The 26,488-nt window shown below is 35.1% G+C and overlaps 1 protein-coding gene across 3 annotated transcripts; it reads right to left on the bottom strand.

The window, feature by feature from the left end:
- Positions 1 to 903: 903 nt before the first annotated feature.
- Positions 904 to 22,762, bottom strand: arhgef7b (Rho guanine nucleotide exchange factor (GEF) 7b). Of its 3 annotated transcripts, XM_073841812.1 has the most exons (20): positions 22,678 to 22,762; positions 21,316 to 21,449; positions 19,685 to 19,886; positions 15,918 to 16,006; positions 11,668 to 11,762; positions 11,498 to 11,593; positions 11,160 to 11,282; positions 10,883 to 11,021; positions 9,631 to 9,690; positions 9,323 to 9,469; positions 8,996 to 9,082; positions 8,511 to 8,589; positions 8,274 to 8,407; positions 7,868 to 8,089; positions 6,264 to 6,357; positions 5,590 to 5,679; positions 4,426 to 4,596; positions 3,612 to 3,711; positions 2,164 to 2,218; positions 904 to 2,053 (listed from the first exon to the last, which is right to left on the bottom strand). In XM_073841812.1, the coding sequence occupies exons 3-20, from the start codon at positions 19,881 to 19,883 to the stop codon at positions 1,931 to 1,933; spliced, it is 2,103 nt and encodes a 700-aa protein (XP_073697913.1). In that variant the 5' UTR covers positions 19,884 to 19,886; positions 21,316 to 21,449; positions 22,678 to 22,762; the 3' UTR covers positions 904 to 1,930. The 3 variants fall into 3 exon arrangements, with proteins under 3 accessions (XP_073697913.1, XP_073697914.1, XP_073697912.1); XM_073841813.1 differs by lacking the exon at positions 4,426 to 4,596; XM_073841811.1 differs by lacking the exon at positions 22,678 to 22,762 and having other exon boundaries at positions 4,468 to 4,596; positions 21,316 to 21,445.
- Between the last annotated feature and the right edge of the window lie 3,726 nt (positions 22,763 to 26,488).

A 26,488-nucleotide genomic window follows, 5' to 3' on the forward strand; every position in this document is an offset into this window, starting at 1 on the left:
CTGAGAATCACTGACTGTTAAGAGCAAAATGTTTTGTACTACATAAATGATCAAAGAGACAGTTCACCCAAAAATGAAAATTGTGTCATTAAATACTCACCCTCATTTTGTTCCAAACTCCTAAAACCTTTGTTCATCTTCGAAGCCCAAATTATGATGTCACATGGACTATTTTAACAATGTCCTTACTACCTTACTGGGCCTTGAACATGGTAGTTGAGTTGTTGTCTATGCAGGGTCAGAAAATTCGAAATTCATCAAAATATCTTAATTTTTGTTTCCAAGATGAATGAAGTTCTTACAGGTTTGGAAGCACATGAGGGTGAGTCATTTTTGACAGAATTTTAATTTTTGGGTGAGCTAACCTGACTTTTAAAAAACTTTTAAGGCTTGTCAGTTATCAGCCACTGTTATGATTGACTAAGGTCACAGCATAGAAAACCATCTTAACGCCCCTCACTATTGCTATCGAGTGTTTTGATACAAATAAAATGGTCTTTTTCATTCATAAGCATTATGAAATAATTTACTTACAGTTTTTGATGCAGCTGCAGTCATCGCTTTTTTTGTAAAGGGTGTTTGATATTCTTTGCATGTTCACTTTGTAAACACTTGGTCTGTGCTTCTGCAGCAAGGTAGGAAGATTTGGAAGTTGAAAATGAGATGGGAGTTTTTTTTGACATACCCCAACTGTATTGAACAGGACTGCACAGAGTATGTATGTGCACGGCAGAGCTACGCAAGACGAGGATTTGAGGTTAAAAAGTATAAACATTTTTTTTTTTTTTTGAAAATGACCGATCATTTTGCTAGATAAGACCCTTATTCTTTGGCTGGGATCATTTAGAGAACTTTGAAGCTGCATTTAAACTGGAATGCGACAAACAAATGCCATTCGAAGAGTCACAGTAAGAATTTGTATTTATTTAATTCAATCAGGAAGAAAGAGAGAGTAAGACAGAGAGAGTGCTTTGGGAAGAGAAAGTAGTTGAGTAGTTGAGGAAATTTCACAATACACAGTCATTTAGCAGTAGACAATATTTCATTTAAATACATAAATTAGACAGACAACATAGAAGACTCTCAATCCGTCGGTTTCCAACCACAGATTCAGTGTTAATTTAAAATCACTCTTGCATACATTTTTCTTAAAAGGTTCTTTGAAATGTGGACAAAGCTAGAAATGCTGACAAAATTCTGGAAATCTTTTTCTTTTTTCCCCCAAAAAGGCACATTTCTGAGCATTAAATACAATAAAGGATTATTTCTGTACAAAACCAAAAAAAAAAAAAGGTTAGTGTAGAGGATCATCATAAAAGTAAAAAAAGCTGCAAGGTGCAAAAGAGCAACCGGACGAAATTAAAACTGAGGTTATTGTAAAAGCAACTTTGAAATGACACCCCAAAAAAATCTAGTTCCCTCAGAATTGTCTCCAGTATTGTATTGCAAGGTTTTCCATTGGAAAAAAAAAAATCATCCTATTGAATGTCATCACTTATTGAACATATCGGCTAATGATTGAAAATGTCAAAGGACGCAGGCAGTGATGCAGGCCTGGCAGCGTTTGTAGGTAGTGTGTCTATCATCCCTGAGACTCCCAGATTTACACTAGGAACCAATGACATCTGTGACGGTGAGCTAAATGATCAAACTGCAAGTTATTTTGGCAGTTCTGCCAGACCATACCTGATCCTGTAGAGACATTTCTGATAGATGATGTCTAGGCATCATTAACATATCTGAAAATCAACTAGATACTTGGCACTGGCAAACAAAAACAAGGCTTGAAAAGGATCAGGTTTAAAAGGCGTAATACTGTGACTGTTGAGAATCATGTCCAGTTTTGTCACAATATTTACAAGTATTTTTGGTCAGGAGTTAAGACTGATACTACACTCAACACAAAATGATCAGAAATGCACAGATGGGCTCACAAATTAGTCTCATCCCAGGACGGGTCGTTCATGGTTTTTAACACTTTCCTGACAATCTTCTCCAGCTCTTTCCGTGCCTTTTGTTCTTCCTCAAGAGTGCGTTTCATTCTCTTGTTGTCCTGGTGATGTAAAATCAGAGGATCCGGGTCACGGCACCAGATTTTGACTTTCGACAACATGGCAAGACCTTAAGCATAAAGAAATGTTTGTATGTGGCATGTGGACTGACCTGCTTAAGTTCTTGAACCTCATCCCTCAAGGCATAAACCGTATCCACCAGACTCCTGTAATGAGACGTTAAACAAACGACGATACAACGATAAATGATGCATAAACTGACAGCAAATAACAAAACGTAGTAAACTTATTCAGCGTGTGCATAACTATTAGGCAAGTTGATATTCTGGTCATATTTTCCAAGCACATTTTACTAAGTCCAAACCACATCAATCTTAATAACTACTATTAAATTTGTATTTAATCATTTATAAGTGATATATAATTGTCCATGAAGGTTGAAACTGAAAAACTTCCTATATTCAGCTGTGCATAATTATTAGGCACATTTTCTTTTATGAGCCAAAAAAAGATATTTAAATGTAAATGCCCATGAGAAGGATGCAATACTCATGCTAGAATTTGTAAAGTTAAGGCATGACCACTGGACAGCGAAATGCTCATTGGGTCAGCATGGTCAGAAAAAACAGGCGGAGAAGAAAAGACACGCTAACTGCAAAAGAATTAAGGGGAATAATTAGGTGTGAAACCATCAGGAACCTACCTGGATTCTCCAGAAGTGCAATGTGTCAGGTTCTCAGAGACTTCTAAAAAAATCCTAAAAAATGACCCTCATTTAAAGGATTAGTTCACTTCCCGAACAAAAATTGACTCACCCTCTTGTTGTCCAAGATGTTAATCTCTTAATAATATAGATACCACCGATCGTTTCACTAGATAAGACCCTTCTTCCTCGACTGGGATCGTTTGGAGCCCTTTGAAGATGCATTTAAACCGCATTTTGGAAATTCAAATTTGGGAGCACCATACATATCCATTATATGGAGAGAAATCCTAAAATGTTTTCCTCAAAAAAAAAAAAAAAAAAAAAAATTCTTTACGGCTGAAGAAAGAAAGACATGAACATCTCAGTCAACAAAGGGGTGAGTACATTATCTGTAAATTTTTGTTCTGGAAGTGAACTAAACTTTTAATAAGAAGACGGTTTTTTTATAGGCTTTATAGTCAGATAAGTCAGCATCACATCCTTTTATACCACTCTTTCAAGAATGTATCTTCCAGAATTTGCCAGTAAGTTTTGGGAGTCCATTTTTAGTCCATCTCTGCAAGACAGACTTTTCAGGATAGGAGATGAGCTCCCAAAATAAAATTAATTTAATTATTTCAGTCCGAGTTAAATCTCTTTTTTGGCTCATTTTATCGGTAAAAGAAACATTCCTAATAATTATGAACACCTGTATATAAGACGTTTGTCACTTCCAGCCTTCATGGACAATTATATACCACTTATAAATGATTAAATACAAACTTAATAGTAGTTATTAAGGTTGATGTGGTTTGGAATTGGTAAAATGTGCTTGGGAAAAAAAAGAATATCAACACGCCTAATAATTATGCAAGCACTGTAGGTGAATTTGATGCAGAAATCTGAGAGCTAACCTTTCTTCGATTACAGTTTGACCATTGCTCTTTATCTCTTCCACAATGATTTTCTCCTCTTCAGGAAAAAGCATATGTGGCCCTGACTCCTTCCTTGATCCTGAAAAAAAAATTAACAAGGTTGACAGATTAAAAACAGAATAGAAACATGTTGAACAACTCATTGACAATATATAAATCATACTAGTTTTATTTTAGTATAATTGAGAAACTATTACAGTTTTTATTTATTTTTTATATTTTCATTTGAATGTTAATTTTGGTTAAACTTTTAGTCATGTGTTTTTGTCCTTTTTAGTATATTTTTTCAATTATGTCTATATATATTTTTTTGTTTTATTACAGTTTTAGTTATCAATGCACCTTGTTCTTCCCGTTATTAGTGGGTGTGGCCATTTGTGAATTGTATGGGTCTGGCTTCCGGTCTCATCCACATCCAGGTATTTTTAGCTGTACAAAATGGATTGTTTTGCTGCTTGATATTGCAAATTGATGTGTCTTACCATATTATTTTAATATATTATCTCAATTATGAGCACACTGGTTTGTAGTGCAAACAGTTTTACAGTTTACTGCACGTTGTTCTTCTTCTTGTTTCCTTATAGCAGATAATGAACCGGAAGTCTCACCCATATGCTTACTTCCATGTTGAGGAAAAAGGTGAATAATATTAATCCTGAATTGCACAGAAACAGAATTATAGGATGATGTACTATTAAATTTCACATAGAGCTTGCGACTTTCAATGTAATCAAAATAAAAGAAAGAAGGTGTTTTCGTTTTGGTGTGTATATATATGAGCAGCAGCTCTTACGGGACATAGAACCCATTCTGTTAGTGTGAGTAATCCATATACTGTCATAGTCCGAGTCTTCGGATTGATCAGAGGAGGGAAATCCGCTGCTACGGCAACCCACAGCATCCACACACGATTGGTCAACATCAGCCAGCACATGATTATGCATCAAATCAGTGCCCTGCCATGCTAATTAGGGATGGGGGTCAAACCAATCATATTGGAGAGGACAGGTAGGTTGAGAGGATGGACCAAACCAAGAGGAGTAAGGTGAGGGAGAGCCCAAGATGCCCAATAAATTATGTGTGTAATAAGTGATCAAATTAAATAAAATATAACAAAGCAATAACAATGGTGGGACAACATAAGAGAGAAATGGGTGATGAATGAAGGAAGGTAGGATGGAAGGAAGAGGAAGAGAGACACAGATGCATGTTAAAAGAGCAGAAAATATTAAAAGAGTGATCAACTCAGTGGTAGAGTTTAGTCAACATATTTATATAGCCAATGCCACAACAATTCAGTATAGAAGTTGTAGTATTTTGTACACATATGTAGGAATGCTTGACAGAGACTTCAGAATAGATGAAAATGTTTTGTAGGACTCAAAATATAGGCCTCCTAGGCCAAATACAGAACACTACTATTCAAAAATTTAGGGTTGTTAAGATTTTTAATGTTTTTGAAAGGCTACATTTATTTGATCAAAAACAGTGAAAACATATTGTGAAATATTACCATTTAAAGTAACGTTTTTTTTAATTATATATATTTATATCATTCCTGTCACACAAAGCTGATTTTTCAGCATCATTACTTCAGTCTTCAGTATCACATGATCATTTAGAAATCATTCTAATATGATTTTCTGTTCAAAAACAATGTAAAAGTCCTTGGTTTCACTTTTGCTCAATGTAATGCTTCCTTGCTGAACATAAGTATACATTTCTTTCAAATAAATCAAACCGACCTGAAACTTTCAAACAGTACTGTGTATTTTAGAAAGCATTTGAAAAAAAAAAAAAAAACCTGTCAATATAATGTGGTATCCACAGTTATATTTTCTTTACTCATTTACATGGACAAATCCCAACAGACTCTGGGACTGAAGCAAGATTTGGAAATTGCAAAAAGAAAATGAAAATCTCAAGAAAATACATACACAATGCAGAGAGTACATACTTGAGTTTAGTGTTTGCCGTGTTTTAGCGCTTGTACAGTATGCTTCGATCACTTTCAGGATCTGAGCATCCTCCTCCAGAGCTACAGTACCTGATTGAAAACAAGAAGAGCACATAAAAATGCCAGTGGTTAGGTAACATTGTAAAAATATAATAAAGGCACTGTAATATTTTCTTACATACCGTAGACACAAAAGCAACACGTGTTAAAGAGATAGTTGACTCAAAACAGAAAATTTTCATTATTTACTCACCCTCATCTTGTTCCAAACACGTAAGACTTCATGTTCATCTTTGGAAATATTAATTAATGCTTTAATGCTGTGTATGGAGGGTCAGAGAGCTCTCAGATTTCATTAAAAAATATCTTAATTTAAAAAAATGAACAAAGGTCTTACAGGTTTGGAATATTCATCTTTGGAACATAATTTAAGATATTTTTGGTGAAATCTGAGACCTCTTACCCTCCACAGAATGCATTACAGCATTAATTAATATTCCCAAAAATGAACAAAGGTCTTACAGGTTTGGAATGAGATGAGGGTGAGTAATTAATGACACAATTTTCATTTTTGGGTGAACTATCCCTTCAACACATAAATACATCACATGCGTATGTAAAAAGTAACAGGACTTTCAATAAAACATTATTAATTAGAGTCATTAGTGTCATACTTTTTCTCACAGCAAATTCCTCATCAGATGGCTTCCTCTCAGGTTTTCGTTTGGGTAGAAGCTTCTTCATACTTTTGGGACTTTTACTGAGATCCTGAAGGATATAAGAAAATTAGACGTAATAAGCAAATTAAATCTCATACAAAATAAGTTTAGTTAAGCGTTGCTAATAATAATTTTAATAATTGGTTTAAAGTGATTATTCTTTCAGAAATGCTATTATTGCTTCAACATACTGTTAAAGACAAAATTGAAGTTTTTTGGCTTTTAGTATGAATATGTTAGCCTTAAAGGAGTAGTTCACTTTCAGAACAAAAATTTAGAGATAATGTACTCACCCCCTTGTCATCCAAGATGTTCATGTCTTTCTTTCTTCAGTCGTAAATAAATTATGTTTTTTGAGAAAACATTTCAGGATTTCTCTCCATATAATGGACTTCTATAGTGCCCCCGAGTTTGAACTTCCAAAATGCAGCTTCAAATGGCTCTAAATGATCCCAGCCGAGGAAGAAGGGTCTTATCTAGTGAAAAGATCGGTTATTTTCTAAAAACATTTACAATTTATATACTTTTAAATCTCTACACAGAGTACACACAGAGCTAGACAAGATGAGCATTTGAGGTTAAAAAGTATATAAATTGAAATTTTTTTTAGAAAATAGCCGATCGTTTTGCTAGATAAGACCCTTCTTTCCTCGGCTGTGATCGTTTAGAGCCATTTGAAGCTGCATTTTGGAAGTTCAAACTCGGGGCACCATAGAAGTCCATTTTATGGAGAGAAATCCTGAAATGCTTTCCTCAAAAAACAATTTCCTTACGACTGAAGAAAGAAAGACATGAACATCTTGGATGACAAGGGAGTGAGTATATTATCCGTAAATTTTTGTTCTGAAAGTGAATTACTCCTTTAAGGTTATATAAAAGCTAGTGTGTTTCAAAACAATGACAATGACAAAATGCACATTTACAAGATATAAGCATTCAAAAACTTACAGTCTCTAACTTCAACCAATATGGATCAACGATTCTGATGACATCACCCTACATCCTGTCCAATAAAATGCTCTCTAGAATCCAAAGCATCCCGTCCCCTACACTATGAATAGACGGTGCGACTGAAATCAGTCACTTGCTCACAAAATTAGTATTTTCCGTACAGATATATATGACATGCTAAATATGCTTTCCATTGACGTGAAAGATTTATCTGGGTTCTCACTGTTTTACACAAACTGCTGCAGCTCGCTCACACTCCTCCGTTCCAGAGACACGATAGCACGGAGTGGATCATATGTGTGAGTTGGTGCAGACCATAAAACATATTAGACCCATTTGAATTCTACACAGAATGGTATATTTTATAGCGATATGGATGAGATTGTGGCTGTCATACACTGTCAAATGCGGCTATTACTGAGCTCAACGGCTCCAGCCCAAGCTGTGATCTAAACAAAATGCTACTGGCTATTTTAAAAAGGGGGCGGGACTGCTTGATATGTCCCATCCTGTCTTCCTGTTTCTGTTAAAATTATGTCAGCACATAGAATAACACTGCCTGTTTCAAAGTGGAACTTTAAAATGTAACATGGCACATAATGTGATACCTCTTTGTAACACAATGCAGCTGAGGGTTTTAGAGGTGGTGCAGGTCGGAGACAGCTGAGACTCCAGGGCTTCTGGGTTTTGGGTGGTTCGAGGGGACCCCACATCATACCGCTGTGAGGGGTTCCAAGTGAGGAGAGGTGAGGAAGAGTGTGGTAGACTGGAGATCCGCTCACACCTCGATTCTCTGAGTGTCTGGACGGGGTGAAAGGGTGAGACGGCAGCTGAACGGGAAGGAGAAGGGCCGGTGAGTGACACTGAATGATAATATTTTATAATATTAACATTTCTGCTGAATATTTGATTAAATAAATGCAGTCCTGGTGACCATAAGAATTGTTTTTCAAAAGCATTGTCCTGACCCCAAACTCTTGACTGGTAGTGTATGTGTTTGCATGTGTTTCTCACCGTATGGCAGGGAACATTCTGTGGTTTCAAGCTACTGGTTGAAGTGCGTTTGGTTTGCCGGTGTAGGTGATCTATCCAGTCCTGAAGATCTTGCTGGTTATTACAGATTATCTGGATCCGCTCAATCATATTTCCTGCACACACACATACAAATAAACATTACTGTTCATGTATATGTAATCTCTATATCTAGCAATATTAACATTTGATATGAGTGCAACTGAGTAGGAAACTCACCAGATATTTCAAAAGCATTTTTTGTGGTGTCAGTGTCCTCTATTTTATTTAGAGTCATTCCAGTCAGAGGCAGCTTCCCCTGTGTAAGTCAATCAACTGATCAGCTATCAGCATTTTAGACAACCTAACAAACAGCTGAGATGCTTTGTGATAGACTAGTGTAGTAATACAGTAATTCAGCACCTTAAGGATTTTACTGCTAAATTATCAAAACATGACATAAAAATATAACACATCTATGTTTAACACAATTGTTTATTTTCGGGAATATTTATATGCCATTGTCACCATTTGCCTTGTGCATAGGGGTTGGGATGATTTATGTACCGCAACAGATTTCAGTCATTATACAAAAAATTAAAAAAGAAGGTTGGGGGAAAAACAGCAACAAAGTCATTTTTGCCACAAAAATCAGAAAAAGTAGTACAGTGAAACACTGATGGGACTGGAGAATGTATTTATAATACAGTGAAGGACTGATTTACCTGGTATATGAAACCACTCATTCGAGGACTAGCAGACAACATGAGAAGTATGTGAGGAAACAGCAAAAGGTATCGTTCGTTCTTCTCCTGATGAAGCAGAATATTACAATAAAGATTGAATTTTATGTTTATCATTTTCAGTACACTGAATTCACATTCAGTAAATTAAAATCTAAGAAACAACATGTATAATAAGTTTTTTAACCAGAGATTGATGAAGAACATATACAACTATTCTTGAAATTTTTAAACCTTAAATTAGCATCAGATTCGGTTTAATTTAAATACTGAGTGCTGAAAACCCCTAGAATATTTGGTAACATTTACCTCAGCGCCATAGTTCTGGATGAGTACTTGGGACATGTAGAGTACAGAGCCCAGGGTCTTAATGCCCTCCCCTTCCCAGCCCCGAATAGACTCCATCAGTATCTGCAGCTCAAGTTCCTTCCTCTTCCTCACTTCCTGACACTGGGCCTGAAGACAAAACAACAAACACACACAAATAAGTCCCACATTCCATTCTGAATGATAACATAACTCAAACAAACAGTTTCATATCATTTCACACATCTTACATCCTTATATACTGGTGAAAAAACAAAGAACATCAACGATGTTGACCTTATAATACTCACAGAGAGGTTTTTAAATACTGTCATACTCTTCTGAATGTCTGGATAATCTGGATGAAGCGCCTGAGGAGAACAAAAGAAAATACAAGAGAGTTAAACTGGTATACTATATATACACTACCAGTCAAAGGTTTTTGAAAAAGTAAGATTTTTAATGTTTTTTTTTTTTTTTAAGAATTTTCTTCTGCTCACCAAACCTGCATTTATTTGATCCAAAATACAGTAAAATTAGTAATATTGTGAATATTTGTAATATTTTTTAAAATAACTGCTTTCTATTTGAATATATTTCAGAAATTAATCTAAATCTAATACGCTGATTTGCTGTTCAAGAAACATTTATTATTATTATCAATACTTAAAACAGTTGAGAATATTTTTTCTGGATTCTTTGATGAATAGATAGATCCAAAGATCAGCATTTATCTGAAATAAAAAGCTTTTGTAACATTACACACTATACCATTTAAAAGTCATTTTTTAGGGGGAAAGAAATCATAGGAATTAATACTTTTATTTAGCAAGGATGCTTTAAAAAATTCTGTTCTTCTGAACTTTCTTTTCAAAGAAACAAAATTCTACTTAGCTGTTTTCAACATAATAATAATAGTAATAATAAAACAAATAAAAAATGTTTTTTAAGCTGCAAATCAGAATATTAGAATGATTTTTGAAGGATCATGTGACTGGAGTAATGATGCTAAAAAATGCAAAATGTTATATAATATATTCAAATAGAAAACTGTTATTTTAAATAGTAGTATAGAGAGTGATTTATTTTCTTTTCATAACCAGAATACTTACATTACCTTTAAATTTTTAAATAAAGTATGAATAATTTCATTCAGCAAGGATGCATTAAATAGTTTAAAAGTGACAGTAAAGACATTTATATCACAATTATATCAAAACATTTATATTTTTATTGCTTTTTTTTTTAAACTTTCTATTCATCCAAGAATCAAAGTGTATAATGGCTTCAACAAAACTATTAGGCAGCAAAACTGTTTTGAACATTAATAGAAATGCTTTTTGAAATCCAAATCACCATATTAGAAAGATTTCTGAAGAATCATGTGACATTAAAGACTGGAGTAGTTTGCCATTAAATAAAAAAACAAATAGAATAGCCTTGGTGAGCATTAGAGACTTCTTTCAAAAACATTGAAGAATCTGAAAAACAGCTTTTAAATCGTAGTGCAGCATTTAGCTCATCTTAGCTAAAACATTTCGACCAATGAGAGTGGTTCAGTACCTCCATGTGGCGCTCCATCTCTTTCAGTATTGTGGGGTATTTCTCCAGTCTCAGGAAGGGTTTGCTCAGTCCCGTGGTGAGTGTGAGGATTCCAGGGCTGTTTGCACCTTTACTTTCCATAAACTCCCCCAATTCCTCACTGAAACACACACACGCACGCACGCACGCACAGACATTAATAATGACTCAGAGACAGTATTTCTGAAATGTAATGGTTACGAATTACGCATCTGAATGATGTTAATTATCTATGCAAGTGTATTGCGCTGTTACACACCTGTGTTGTGTGAGAACGTTAACCGCTGATGGATGGTTGGAGCAGTAGGTCACATACAGACTCTTCATCTGAGGAACGAGGGACAGAAAGAAGCTTCCTATTCTCTGCTGACTCTCTGGAACTCTGCACACAACACACACCAATTCATTTAGAAATATGAAAAAAATAAATAAATAAATGAAATAATAGTTGAACAGATTGAAAAATCATGTACATCTTAAACTTCTAAAGTGTAAATCCAGATAAGAACTATAATGTATTACCGGTATCTGCCACTAGATGTCAAACTGTGACAAACTATGAGTGAGTGAAAGAAAGAACAGGATGAGGACTCTTACTTGACACTTTCCTCCAGTGAATGCACCAGTGTTTGCTGAAATGAGCTGATCTCCTCTAGATTTCCCATGATGTGACTGATATCTGACACGCTGAGCCTAGAAAGAGAGATAGATGGGTACTGACCTGCTATTATCTCTGGTTATGTTGGACTCTCGGCTTGTGTTCTTACTTGTCAGTGGGCTGTAATGCTCTCAGATATGTTAAGAGGAGAGTTTGCAGCTCTTTACTGTACTCCGTCTCGGTTTGTACAATATTCTGAACCACCTGTGTAATTGACAAAAACAAACAAGTGTTACACATGTACAATTTAAGATTATGACACACGCTCAACATTTAACAATCAGACAGTTTTTGAGAGAGAATGAAGTCAGTGCAGCATATGATGCTACACAAACAGGAGAACCACATTGTGCTTGGAAAACTAACAGGTCAAAAGCAATGAGACTACAATCTGGGGCCCATTTTAATATGCTTATTGTCCTTGAAGACAAAACACTCCAGGCATAGAAAGTGCGAGAGATGACAGAACTGGGCCAGTCCTTGTATGTCATGAAAATTTCTGGTTTCAGTCTAACTTAAGCTTTAAAGACATCCCTGGTTGAACAAGGCTAGCTGACCTCTATGAATATATCCCACAATGCAACAATAAATCTTCAATCTGGCCAAGTCCATTAAATTAATAAAATACTTTGTACATTTTTTGTATTAATATTTTACACAAACACAAATATTGAGTTGAGAGGACGCTGGAAAAATTAATTTACAAAGCTCAAAATAAGGATTTTTTCCCCTGGTGTTTAAGTCAATCAAATAAATGAAATTTATTTTATTTGTAGAAGTTCATTTTTATATATATATTTTTTACATAAATATTTTTTTAAAACATAAAATATATCAATACTAATATTTTACAGCAATTTACATAATTCTAAAGTAATTATACAATTCTGAAGAAATTTATAGAGCTATCTGCAGAACATACACTGCCAGTCAAAAGTATTTGAACAGTAAGATTTTTTAATGTGTTTTAAAGAAGTATCTTTTGCTCACCAAGCCTGCATTTATTTGATCCAAAGCAAAAGAAATACAATTTTGAAATATTTTTACTATTTAAAATAACTGCTTGAATATCTTTCAAAATATGCATAATTTTTTTTTTTTTAAATGTGATTTATTCCTGGGATTTCAAAGCTGATTTTTTTTAGCATTGTTGCTCTAGTCACAAGATCCTTCAGAAACGTTTTAATATTATTAAAATTTTCTGCTCAAAAATAAAATTATGCTGCAAACAGCTGAGCAGAAATTTCAGGTTTCTTTGATGAATAGAAATTTAGAAGAACAGCCTTTATCTGAAATAGAAATTTTTGTAACATTATAAATCACTTTTGATCACTTTAAAGCATTCTTGCTGAATAAAAGTATTAACTTCTAGAATTTCTTTCCTAAAAAAAGAAAAGAAACTGACTCCAAGCTTTTGAATGATGTAGTGTATAATGTTACAAAAACTTTTTCTTTCAGATAAATACTGATCTTTGGATCTTTCTATCCAAGAATCCTAAATAAAAAGTACTCAACTGTTTTAAATATTATTAATAATAATAATAATAATAATAATAATAATAATGGAAAAAATGTTTCTTGAACAGCAAATCACATGATTTGTAATGATGCTGAAAATTTAGCTTTGATCACAGGAATAAATTACATTTTAACATTCAATTAGAAAGCAGTTATTTTAAATAGTAAAAATATTTCACAATATTACAGCTTTTGCTGTATTTTGGATCAAATAAACTAAACCAGAAGAGATTTTAAAAACATTTCCATCTTACTGTTCAAAAACTTTTGAATGGTAGTGTATTTAAATGTGGGTTTAAAGACAGATCAATAACTAAAAATACAAGAAATATGTTTTTATGGATACAGGACAGGTCACATAACAATCTCAACTTAAAAATGCTAACTTTTTTCCTCGAGAATTAGCCAGGACCAAGAACAATGTTTATCTGTAAACAGATGTATGGAAGCACCCCTGACATGACAACTGTAACACTGGACGTCTGGACAGCCTGACAGTTACAACCGTTTCAAACTGTGTCCTTAACTTGAATGGACCTCCTCCCCTAACACTCCTATAAAAGACCGAACTCTGCCTGACCCCAAACTCACGTCCTCCCTGAAACACACACACAGACTCTTCATCTTCAGCTGGTCTGTCCTGCTCAGTCTTCAGAAGAGTATAGGGTCAGTTACTGCACATTCTCATCAAACATGACACATAAGCAACACACAGACAAACAGACACAGACAGCACAGGGCCTCAGGCACAGCTGTCCCCGAAGTCAATGAGATGGAAAAGATGACCTATATTATGGCACGACTGAGAGACAAACACACGCACACACCAGTGAGAACTGATAAACAAATACAGACATTCATAACAACACATTTACATATAAATATGCAAATACAGGCCTAGACACACACTTGTCAACACCTCTAAAAATACACAAATGTGCTCAGATAGACATACATTCACACATACAAAAGTTTGTTTTTCTATTATAGTGGGACTTTATTGAGCTAATGATAGTATGATTACAATCTCCTGCACCTAAAGCCATCCTTCAGAGACCTTTCTGATTTTTTTCTTAAGACTGTTTTTTACCAAACCATTTTCTTCATGCAAATGGTTTTCACACTGTATGTGACTTTATTTTTTATTATCCTTGTTGTGGACATTTAGTCTACACAATGCAGGCAAAACCTGACCTACACACACACATTAACAGCTCATTGGGCTTGAAGAAGCTCAGAGGGAGGCTCCAGGGACACCTCGCATGAGGAAATGAAGCACAGTAAACTAAATTCGCATATGCAAATGATTTGGAAATTACTTTTATTAACAGAATTGTTACTGGCAGGATGTTGAAGTTCTGTGTCTTTTAATTACTGACATTAAATCAAGCCCAAACCCGGAGCAGCATCTGCTGATGTGTGTTAAACTTGGATTATTAACTCTTAAGTAAGTCTAGTTTGGCGAGGCTTTTAAACCCAGATTAAAGCCTTATGACTGTAAATTTAAGGATTAGTCCAAAGCTAAGTCTGAGAAAACCGGACACAGCGCTGCTTCAATAAAAACCATTACACAAATCGAATATCCTCGCAATGCAGTTTTAACCTCAGAGTTACTCAAACAAGAAAATGAGTAGCATTGCATTATCTTTGCTTTGATTTGATTCAAAATACAGTAAAAAAAAAAACTGTATTATTAATGGCCCCACCCACTTATTTTGTCTTCTGGAAAACAAGTATCTTCTGTAGCTTCTGAAGGGCAGTACTAAATGAAAAAATATGATATTTAGGCAAAATAAGAAAAGTACACATCCTAATTCCTTTCAAAAGTTTACATTCTGGTTCTTAATGCATAGTGTTCCCTTCTGAAGTGAGCATTTGAACCCTCTGTAATGGTTGCATGAGAGTCCCTCAGTTGTCCTCAGTGTGAAAAAACGGATCTTAAAAATCATACAGTCATTGTTGGAAAAGGTTCAAATATACAAAAATGCTGAAAAACCAAAGAATTTGTGAGACCTGAAGGATTTTTCTAAAGAACAGCTGTCAGTTTAACTGTTCAGGTCAAACAAGGGACTAATGACCAACTATCACTAAACAAAAAACACAGTTGTGTATAATTTAGGTAACAACACAGTATTAAGAATTAAGTGTATGTAAACTTTTGAACAGGGTCATTTTTATAAATTCAATTATTATTTTCTCTTGTATGACTATATGTAAACGTCTTTTATGTGAAATATCTTATTCAGGTCAGCACTAAATAAAAATAACATGCATTTTGTATGATGCCTTTTATTTTGGTAAAACATTTAGCAGATTCTGCAAGGTGTATGTAAACTTTTGACTTTAACTGTATATGTTGACTATATTGAGGTTTGTCAACCAGGATGTAAAGAGAAGGATTTGAATATTATATTTACATAAGCTGAATGTCCTCATAGTTAAAGTTAATTTGTATTCCGAAGATGAACAAGGTCTTATGGGTTTAGAACGACATGAGTAATAATGACAGAATTTTCATTTTTGGGTGAACTATCTCTTTAGGTCTAAAAGACATGTGCAACCGCTCTAAAAATTACAAAAATATGTTGCAGTATTTTGTAACCCTCTAAAATGATTCATAATGCTGCTGTAACAATGACTCCTAATATCTTTAAACCGTAGTCTTATCTGTCAAGTATAGGCAGGGTTTGTGGTGTACGCTTGCTTATTTGGTTAGGGAAATATCTGTGCAATACGAACTCCCCAGAGGCACCATTTTCACCCCACGCACATCATAAATAATCCACTCGTTCCATGTGGGAGGTGTTACACGCCTCTAATGCAACAGCACATCTCTCTTACCACATTGTAGTAAGTCTTGCAGAAGTTAGTGGTATCAAAGCCCTTGGGTGGACTCTTCAGCGTTCCAGACTTAGGTGACACAGGCTTGTCTGTTTGAGAAAGCAAAAACAAAAAGAACAAAAGGTAAGGAGGTCAGCTTAAACCAACATCTGGAAACATTTTGTTTCTGTTATTGAATATTAAAGTACATCTCTCCTGCAGTGAGCAGTCAGGACAGGAATATTAGATACAGATACCTAGAGGGGGAGATCTACGTTTACAGGAAAACATCATACTTCTTACTTCAGCAAGAAGATGGTCTGAACATTTCACTTAGCTCGATCCATTTTCAGTAACATAATGTGTACACTTCCTAGAATCATCAAAATTGTCAGCTTGAACATTACTTATCATGCTTTTCCAAAAGAAAACCAGTTCATTGATTAAAACCATTATTCTTTATTTGGCAAATATGTGACCCTGAACTACAAAACCAGTCATAAGGGTGAATTTTTTTTATTTATACATAATCTTAGAGCTGAATAAATAATGGTTTGTTAGGATAGGACTTTATTTGGCAGAGATACAACTATTTGAAAATCTGGAATCTGAGGGTGCAAAAAAAATCTAAATACTGAGAAAAATAATCTTTAAAGCTGTCCAAATAAATTCTTAGCGATGCATATTTCTAATCAAAAATTACATCTTGATATATTTACGGTAGGAAATTTACAAAACATCTTCATGGAATCTTTACTTCATATCCTAATAACTTTTGGTGCAAAAGAAAAATTGATATTTTTGATAAATTGATATTTTGACCCATAATGTATTGTTGGCTATTGCTACAAATATACCCATGCTATTTAAGACTGGTTTTGTGGTCCAGGGTCACAAATGTGATTTTTGTTTTCCTTCCCTTCCCCAAGTTCCCTCAGAGCTCAACATCTCCACAAACCAAACCATTAATTAGTGGTGCTTACTGAGGTAAACATCATATTTACTATTGCTTACATTTAGGATTAGGAATCATTCACCCAAAAATTACCCTCATGTTGTTCCAAAACTGTATGACTTTCTTTCTTCCTCTCCTTTTGCGAGTCCCACAGTTTTGAAACAACATGAGGGCGCATAAAAGCCAAAATGTGAATTTTTAGATAAACTATCCCTTTAATCATGTAATCTGAACCCAAAGAAAACAATGCATGCATCACTACACTATTCCTAACTGCAGCTATTTTTGAGATGACGTATGAAATCAATATACTATTAATGTCTACTACAAGTAATGTTCGGCATGCATTTAACACAACTAAATCCTATAAAAGAGTCTGGATGGCTAAGTGCTCATAGAGTGGAATAAACTTGAGTGTGGAGCCTTATTCAGAGGAAAAGGGGAAGCGCCGTCTTCTGGCTGCTGCACTTCCTGTCTTTGTTGTTGGATGGTGTTTCCTTCCTGTTAAGCCCTGGATGTTCAAGCCCTGATGTCATCCTCACTTATTTCCATTCAAGCTGGGTCGAATACACATTAAGGTCGTTTCCCCATACATGAGAGGGAAGCATCTGTTTGGCATCATGGGGTGTATATGCTATTTATGTTTGGACTGGAGAACAAAGGTCAGGGGGTTGTGTTTATGCTACAACGTGCATACAGTGAGATAAGGCTTCGAAAAGCTGGCATTTAAAATACACACTACTGCTCAAAAGTTTAGGTTTAGCAAGATTTTTTTTAAGGAATTAAAGGATTAGTTCACTTCCAGAATTAAAATTCCTCACAATTTACTTACCCCCATGCCATCCAAGATGTTCATGTCTTTCTTTTTTCAGTAGAAAAGAAATTAAGGTTTTTGAGGAAAACATTTCAGGATCTTTCTCCATATAGTGGACTTCAATGGGATCAGCAGGATGAAGGACCATATTGGAGTTTCAAAACAGCTTTAAAGGGCTCTACATACACAGGTTACTTCTTTGTCTGTGTACTTCGGTTCAGAAAGGTAGGGTAGGCAGGGTTAATACAGATACTGTAAAATGAAAGGACTTCAATCAGAGATCTCATTATCAAAAAATGTCTTATCTTTCAAATTCTAAAAAGTTAAATAAAATATTCTAACAAAAAATGGCAAAAATAAAATACATTTTTTGTATTTTTGTTTTTATAGCTGTACTGCCTTTATGGTTTGATGTTTTCTACTGTTTAAGAAAAAAAAGACTTTGTTTCGAAATCCTGATCTGAAAAAAAAATAATTCGCGATCCATGCTCTGAAGTCCAAATCTGAATAATGAATTATGAAACATCACTTCAGATCAGGACTCGGAGTATATCGCAAATCATTCGAAGTCCCGATCTAAGTCAAATGATTTGTGAAACCACTCCAAAGTCCCGATCTAAATCAAATTATTTGCAATATGTGATACACATAATTTGCTATACAATTGGAACTCTTTGAAACAGTAAATCATTTTGCAATGCAATGGTTTAACTGATTAAGAGTTTCGAAAAGGTCCGCTCTTTTTACATCTTCAGCTATGTTTACACAAGCCATGTTTAGTCTTACTACTTGCGTAGCTCGCTAGTTTTCTGACATTAACTGAAATAAGCGAAAAAAGGTGTGTTTTATAACCTGCGTGAATTTTGTGTGAAAATATATGTGCTTATTGGACAAAAAATGAAACACTTAATAAATAGATACATTGTCTTTCAATAATTCAAGCACTTTTTAAGTACCTCTTCAGGAATAGTGCTATTTTCAAGGGTTTTCCAGGCCTTAAATTTCAAAAAGTACAATTCAACACTCCATCTCTTTTTCTCCTCCAACTTCAAAATTGTCCAACATCATTGTTTTACCTTTTTTGTAAAGGGGGCTTTCTTGACTTTCTTTGCAGGTTCACTTTGTAAACAGAGGGTTGGTACTTCCGCCTACAAGAATTTAAAATGTATTTAAATGTTTCATTTTTTTTTAGAAAATGACCAATCGTTCTCTACATAAGACCCTTATTCCTCAGCTGGTATCATCGTGTAGAGCCCTTTGAAGCTGCATTGAAACTGCATTTTGGACCTTCAACCCGTTGATCCCTACTGAAGTCCACTACATGGAGAAAAATTCTGGAATGCTTCCTCAAAAACCTCAATTTCTTTTCTGCTGGAGAATGAATGGCATGAACATCTTGGATGACATGGGGGTGAGTAAATAAGGAAATTTTTATTCTCTTTTTAATCTTAGTTTGCTATACCCTGTACCCAAGCTGGGTTGAACGAACACACATTTTTCCACTGTAAGCCTGTAATGATCAAATAATCCCACAGTTTCTGGCTTTTGCAGAGAGCTGCTATTCAGTTCTCTTTTGGCACATTTTCATTAAGCCTGTAAGTCCTCTTTTAATCGCCCTTTTAATAGACGTGGGCTGATTCTACATCTTCATAATGCTACATTGCCTCATAGATTCAAGGCTTTTTTTAAAAAGTACCACCCAAATATTTTAATCTGTCTAAAGTGTTGACAGCCTAACATGCAGCTGCCCACAGCAAATTTCTGATCTATACACATACTCAGCAGGTCTTTTATGAAAACATTATGGTAACACTAGGACACAGAAGAAAGTCAGCAGGTAAATGGGGACTACATCTCTTCTGCTTTTCTTGGCAATCTATGAGAGGAGCATGAGTAAGACCAAACCCTCTAGCTCGCTTGTCTGGTCTTGCAGGAGTCTCGATCAGTTCTCTGCCTGCAACAATTTGTAAGGGTTTAACTAAATTCCTTCTCTCAAGGTTTAAAGTGGCAAACACTAACCAGAGCCTTTGATCTCTTTGACATAGTTGCTAGGAAACCAGCCGGTTTTGCCATTGAGAGACCCCTCCCACCAGCCGCCGTCTTCCTGCCGTGTCACCTGGATGATGTCACCCTTACTGAAGGACAGCTCATCCTCATTGGTCTGCTGGAAGTTAAACCGTGCTTTTACCAGCACCTGAGGGGCACTGTTTTCAGACATGTCCTACAGAGAAAGAGAAAAAGACAAACAGAGAGAATTTGTTTCACCTTCTCTTTCAGGCTTTCATATTTGTTCAAGGTCTCAATTTACAGGTGTACAAAGTAGTTTTTTGACTAAAAAAAGTGTTACACATAAATAATTGAGCAGCACATTTGACAGCTATTCTTAAAGGAATAGTTCACCCAAAAATTAAAAAATTAGTCAGTGATTTACTCACCATCAGACCATCCTAGGAGTATGACTTTCTTCTTTCAGACAGAATACAATCAATCAAAGATATATTCAAAAATGTCCTGGCTCTTCCAAGCTTTTTAATGGCAGTGAATGGCTGTTGAGATTTTGAAGGAAAATAAAGTGCATCCATTCATCATATAAAGTACTTCACATTGCTCTGGGGGGTAGATAAAGGCCTTCTGAAGTGAATCGATGCATTTGTGTAAGAAAAATGTCCATATTTAAAACTTTATATACTGTAATCTCTAGTTTCTGCTAACTGTCGTACCCACATTCACAAGAGAGAGGCATTCCAGCAGATGACGTTGGATGTAGGCATAGTGTAAGCTCCAGATAGAAAGTTATAGTAAAAGTTATAGTATAGTAAAACTACAGAACGTTATGTTGTCTAATACACGCACACATTGTTTTTAATCTGACAGCGCTGCACAAGCTCATTAGACAGGGTTCAAAGTCCAAAGCATGAGGGAAATACATTTATTATAATATTCTTCTTTGCTCAGCAAGGCTGCATTTAAAAAACATGCTTGATTCATGATTCAAGCAGGGGGTCGTTAAAATGGCCAAAGAATATTATTTTACTAACTTAATTTTAAGGTAAATTGTGCTTTGTTGGTAGGCTATAATGTCTACTAGAATGTTAAAAATGTTCAGGGTTAAATAAAATATAAGCCGTGAGGAGACTGTTTTCCTTTGTTGTAAACAAATCTTGGTTCTCACGATCATTTTCTATGTCATTCGCTGGAAAGGAACTCCCTAGAGATTAGTCTATAAAGTTTTAAATATGGATATTTTTCTTACACAAATGCACCAATTTGCTTCAGAAGGCCTTAATTAACCCCCATGGAGCCATGTGGTGTACCTTTATGATGGACTTTATTTTGCTTCAAAATCTCAACAGCCATTCACTGTCATTATAAAGTCTGGAAGAGCCAGGACATTTTTTAATACAACACTGATTGTATTCGTCTGAAGGACGAAAAAAAAAAAGTCACATACAGTAGTCAAAAAGTGGATCAAAAAAGAGACAAGAACGGGTATTGACTACTGTACACCTAGGATGGCTTGAGGGTGAGTAAATCATGGGGTAATTTTTATTTTTGAGTGAACGATCCCTTTCAAGTTATATTAGTCTGTTTTCCAGTGGTTTAGGAAAAACTTATTGTACATAAGGGTTTATACTGCTTGTGATGCTCACCAGACTGCGGTACTGGTTGTACTTGAGTCTGGATGATCTCCTGTGAGTGGACGAACAGTTGATTGAGTCAAATGACTTGATCCGCAGAGAAGACGAGTGACGAGAACACACAGAATTACTCTCACCACCGGACTCTACAACCAGAAAATACTCATTAACAAAACACACGCATTCACTCAAAGGAAACATGTTTACTTAGCTATCTAAATGGGGACTTTCCATTCTATTGTTTTTTTTTTATACAGCAAGACATAGATAGACTAGACTATAACCTAACCCTAAACTTAAAGGAATAGGTCATTCCCAAAAAAATAAATAAAGTTGAAACACTGATGTCACGTGGACTATTTTAACAATGTCCTTCCTACTACTCTGGGCCTTGAATGTGTCAATTGTTTTGCTCTCTATGTAGGGTCAGAAAGTTCTTGGATTTCATCAACAATATCTTAAATTGTGTTCTGCAGATGACCGAAGGTTTTACGGGTTTGGAACAACATGAGGGTGAGTAATTAATGAAAGAATAGAGCTGGGCGATTTGGCCTAAAATCAAAATCTCGATTAATTGAACATTTTAACCCGATTACGATTAATGAACGATTATTTTATTCATTAATAAAATTATATTAAATTATATTTAAATAATATTCATTTTTTTGTCCTCATAGTTCACTGACAAGTTTTGTACAGTAAATATGCTCACATATTACAAGTGAGAGATTTTTGAATGAAGGGTGCACAGCACACACTATCTACTATCTATGATTATTTATTGAACATCAGTGTTGAACAACTGAAATTAAAGCACACATTGCTTAAAACGAAAAGTCACATGTTTCTTAAATTAGTGAAAATAAATAACTTGCACTTTTGGAAACAAAATAAATTTATAAAATAATAATAAATATTAAAAGTAGAAAATAAGCAGTATCTCTTCTAAATAAAATTACTTTTGTATATCCTGTAAATACTTTTTACTGTATGAATACTGCTTAAGCTCTCCATCGACATGTTGGCGGAATAACGTAACGGAGCGGGGTCACCTGACTCCACACGCAGTAGTGTTTTTAAAGGGAAAGTAATTGAAATAGTTGACCTGGGAAAATTTGATCGATTATAGGTTCTGAATGTCGATCTCGATTACTTTTCGATTAATCGCCCAGCCCTATGAAAGAATTTTCATTTTTGGGCAAACTAACCCTTTAAAGAAGGCTTTGGGCAATTATGTCAGGTTTAGCTCACTTCTGAGTAAATTTTGACATCAAAAAATACAGCTAGTCCATGCTGGTAAACTAAAAGACTCTTTATAATTTTATAAACATCCTGTCAGATAGAACTAATACAGGTGTTTCAGATGTATCTCACCTGAAGTTGCTTTGTTGAGTGCCACCAAACAATTCAAGACCTTGGAGAAGTTCTGGCCCTGAAGCAAGTCATTGGCCTCAAATACCTGCAGAGGGAAAAATGCCACAATTACATATGTGAAAAACAAAAAAGACACGCATAAGCTCAAATATAAACTGAAAAAAGTACAGAATTTGGATTTGCTCCTCTCAGGTCATATGGATAATCCTATACAAAAAGAAATTAATTAAATCCTTTTTAACCAGAAAGGATAAATACAGGTTTTCAATCTGTTATCAGCATTGCTGCATCAAATCAGCATTTTCAAATGTATGCATTTGAAATTAAATGCATCAAAGGATCAAAATATGAGTGATGCTGACTTAAGCATAAAACATGACGAAAAGCTTCAAAAATATTAAACTTGGATCAACAGTTTTAGCAAAGCATGGATTGTAACTCTAATCATTTAATGCTACATATGCAAATCCAGAAGCTATAAACAAAACAGCAGCAATAATTTATGAAAATAATATGCATATATTCTGCAGAATCAGCAAGTACATTACAGAAACTTTGCCACTATAGGTGACCTCTCTGTGACAGACCACATTTCTAGTCACAGAAACCTACAAACATTAATAATGATCACAGATTCTCTATAAAATGAATCTGCTTCAATGAGGGAATATAAGAATGTAGTTTTGCTAAGCTTGGGCAATGTTGTGTGTATGTGTGTGTGGGTTTCTGGCTCTTAGACTACCTGCTGCTCTCAGGGCCATCTGGACACATAAGCTCATCCCAAGTAAACCCAAACAGGCCTTATCTGACACCAACTTGATTTGAACTCTACAAATGATATACAGGCAATAAAACAGAGAAGTATAGTGCTGGTAATTTTAATTTAGGGAACCATGCCTTTTTGGGAAATCAACATATAAATGACGTACTTGTTGTTTTCTCTTCACAGTTGGGAAACAGGGTATATTAACATTTAAAAACATGTCATGTCATTTTTTTTCCATGTCCCATTTTTACTTTGGCATCACGATTTGGTCAGTTACCCAGGTGTGCGGCCATACTGGCGATGCTCGGATGTAAACAACAGCATGGATTGCATGATTAATATACTACGAAATACATTGTTCTGCTAATTTTATGCTGTCTAAACCAGCTGTTAAATCATATAGAGAAGGACTTGGTAACCAGGAAAGGGTGCAATAATTTCACAAAATAAAGTTAATAGGTGGTAAAGATACATACAAGCTGTATTAATTAAAATATTAGCATAATAGTTTTTTTACACTCTTCTCCTTGATTTGTTATAACTTTTAGCAGTCTATAGTACTCCAAATGTTTTTTCCCGTCTGTCCGATTAGTACAGTCCAAAACATGACAATAATTGACCATTTTCAGCAGCAATAATCAGCAAATATGAGAGTTTCGTTCGGTTCAGTGGCATTGTTTACGTTCAATGCCGCCAATATGGCTGACTGTCAGCGTGTTGTGAAAACACTATAGCAAGACGTATTTTCAAGCAAAACATTTGATTTCATGATGTCTTAATATAAATAAACACAGTAAACTGGGTTCATTTGGATTTCATCTGGTCTTAAAAGTAACTTCAATTTAACTATTTTTTTCTCCTGCTTTAAGTTTATATACAAAACACACATTATTACTGTTCAAAAGTTTGGGGTTGGTAAAAAAATGTTTCTAAAAAACTAATGCTTTTATTCAGCAAGGACACAGTAGTGACAGTAAAGACTTTTATAATAGTGAATATTTCTATTAAAAAGAAATCCTGCTTTGAAATTTAGTATTCATCAAAAAAAAGTTAAGTATTATGGTTTCACAAAAATGTTAAAAAGCACAAATGTTTTCAACATTACAATAGTATTTTTCTTTTTAACTTGAGCATATTTATAATGATTTCTGAAGAATCATTAAAAAAAAAATTCAGTCTTATAAGAGGCCACTAAGGTCTTGTCCAGACTAATACATTTTTGTTTGAAAACGCATCTTTTTCTCTCCGTTTTGGCCTTTCGTCCACACTGAGACGGCATTTTTGTCATGGGAAATTGAGCTTTTTAAAAATGCTCTCCAAAGTGGATAAATTTAAAAATGCTGTTTTCACGTTGTAATGTGGATGGTGAAAATATATTTTTTTAAAAACAATGACAAATGCTTCCCGATGCCATAGAAGAACCTTTTGTCTAAATGGTTTCATAAAGAACACGCATAAAGAACCTTCAACATCTTCAGAACTTTTCTGTTTCACAAAATGTTCTTTGTGGTGAGAGAATGTTCTTTAGATTATAAAAAGGTAAGAAAGAGATGGTTCTTTAAAATAATTCTGCTATGGCATCGCTGTGAAGAACCTTTTAAGCACCTTTATTTTTAAAATTGTACTGTACCAATAGATATCTCTGTTTATACCACCTTGTGCCTGTTGGTCTACTTTCACACAATTGTTAAAAATGTTACTTCTGTACACTCTTCATAATAGTCATGCAAAGACAACAGAATATTTACTCACAATTACGGTCCTACGGCAGAGCAGTTGCGTTTCTTGTGTCTGTTCTGTCTTTATCATCTAAGTGAGCTTTTTATTAGGTTTTACATGTGCAGTAAGGCAGATTTAATCTTGTGAATAAGAAACTTTCGGAAAATGATTGAAAACGCTAGTGAGGACGGAGAGCATTTTAAAAGGAAAACACTGAATTTCAAATGTATCCAGATTAATGTAGACGTAGCCTAAAAATCTTGCTGACCCCCAGATTTTTAAAGAGTACTGTACATTGATTAGCTGGATGCAGTCATTACTACATCTGACTTTTTTTACCCATGGCAATGTAGCAATCTAAAAACAGTCAATGATTTTGAATTTATTAGGATCTGACAAAAAAATCCTTTATCCTTTCAGTGAATTAACTGTGTTTATTTGCTCCAATATACGCTCCCAAAAAAGCGACACAAAGACATTTCATTAAATGATGTTTGATTAAACAAGGTTCAGGAGGAGCACGATCAGATAATCAACCCATTCGGCACAGGTGCAACCTGTTTAACCAATCATTCAATCAGCGCATCCTCTATATATATTACCAGCCGTCTTACCTCCATCCAGCGATAGTTTCTTGGCATCCCTCCTCCACCCCTACTCCCCACTTCTAATCTGTTTCGATCCTACACTAGCAGGGGGAGTTCTCTGGTTCCGGCCTGTATTCCGGCCCGGAACCCTTCCCCAGGACAGCACGCCAAAATATGCTTAATACTCGCTCAAGCAGATTAGATGTAAGGGCGAACTCGTGAATATTCAGTACTTCATACAGGCCTAAAGTCCAGTCCCCAGCACTCAAGCACCATCAACAATCATCACACACATCTAAGTCTACATTACATCATCTGCCATCACTGTAGTGGAATTAAACTCCCTCCTGCTCGCTCTCTTTAAACCAGTCACCCATACCACACATGCCATTTGAAAAAGCAGTTTTAGTGTAGAGTGGCTCTCTTCATTCTGGCCTGTGCCAAACCCCACAGCACCATTAATGAGCTGGCAGCTCTGCCCATTCAAACACACAACTCCATTCACCACAATAGAGGGCTTGTCTGAACCTCTCACAGCTGGCTGGAAGAACCGAAGACACTGGCGCTCCTGAAACACACAGTTACACACACACATACATACAGAACCATAACTGTCCTACACAACAGCACTCATATAGAGCATCATATGCAGATAGCACCCCTGTGGGCAGAAAGATCTCAGTTTCACAATCACACTGCCAAATGTTAACAAGTGCAGAAGTGTTTGTGAAGAAATTTC

The sequence above is a fragment of the Garra rufa genome, chromosome 6 (genome assembly GCF_049309525.1).
Source record: "Garra rufa chromosome 6, GarRuf1.0, whole genome shotgun sequence".
Taxonomy (NCBI): Eukaryota; Metazoa; Chordata; class Actinopteri; order Cypriniformes; family Cyprinidae; genus Garra; species Garra rufa.

Bases quoted from the DNA above. Each gene is read 5' to 3' on its own strand.
- arhgef7b (XM_073841812.1), bottom strand. From the start codon at position 19,883: ATGTCTGAAAACAGTGCCCCTCAGGTGCTGGTAAAAGCACGGTTTAAC. The intron at 9,691-10,882 runs GTACTGAACCAC...TGTTCTCCTCAG, and splicing joins AGATGGAGCGCCACATGGAG to GCGCTTCATCCAGATTATCC. The intron at 6,358-7,867 runs GTATCACATTAT...TATATCCTTCAG, and splicing joins CTGCATTGTGTTACAAAGAG to GATCTCAGTAAAAGTCCCAA.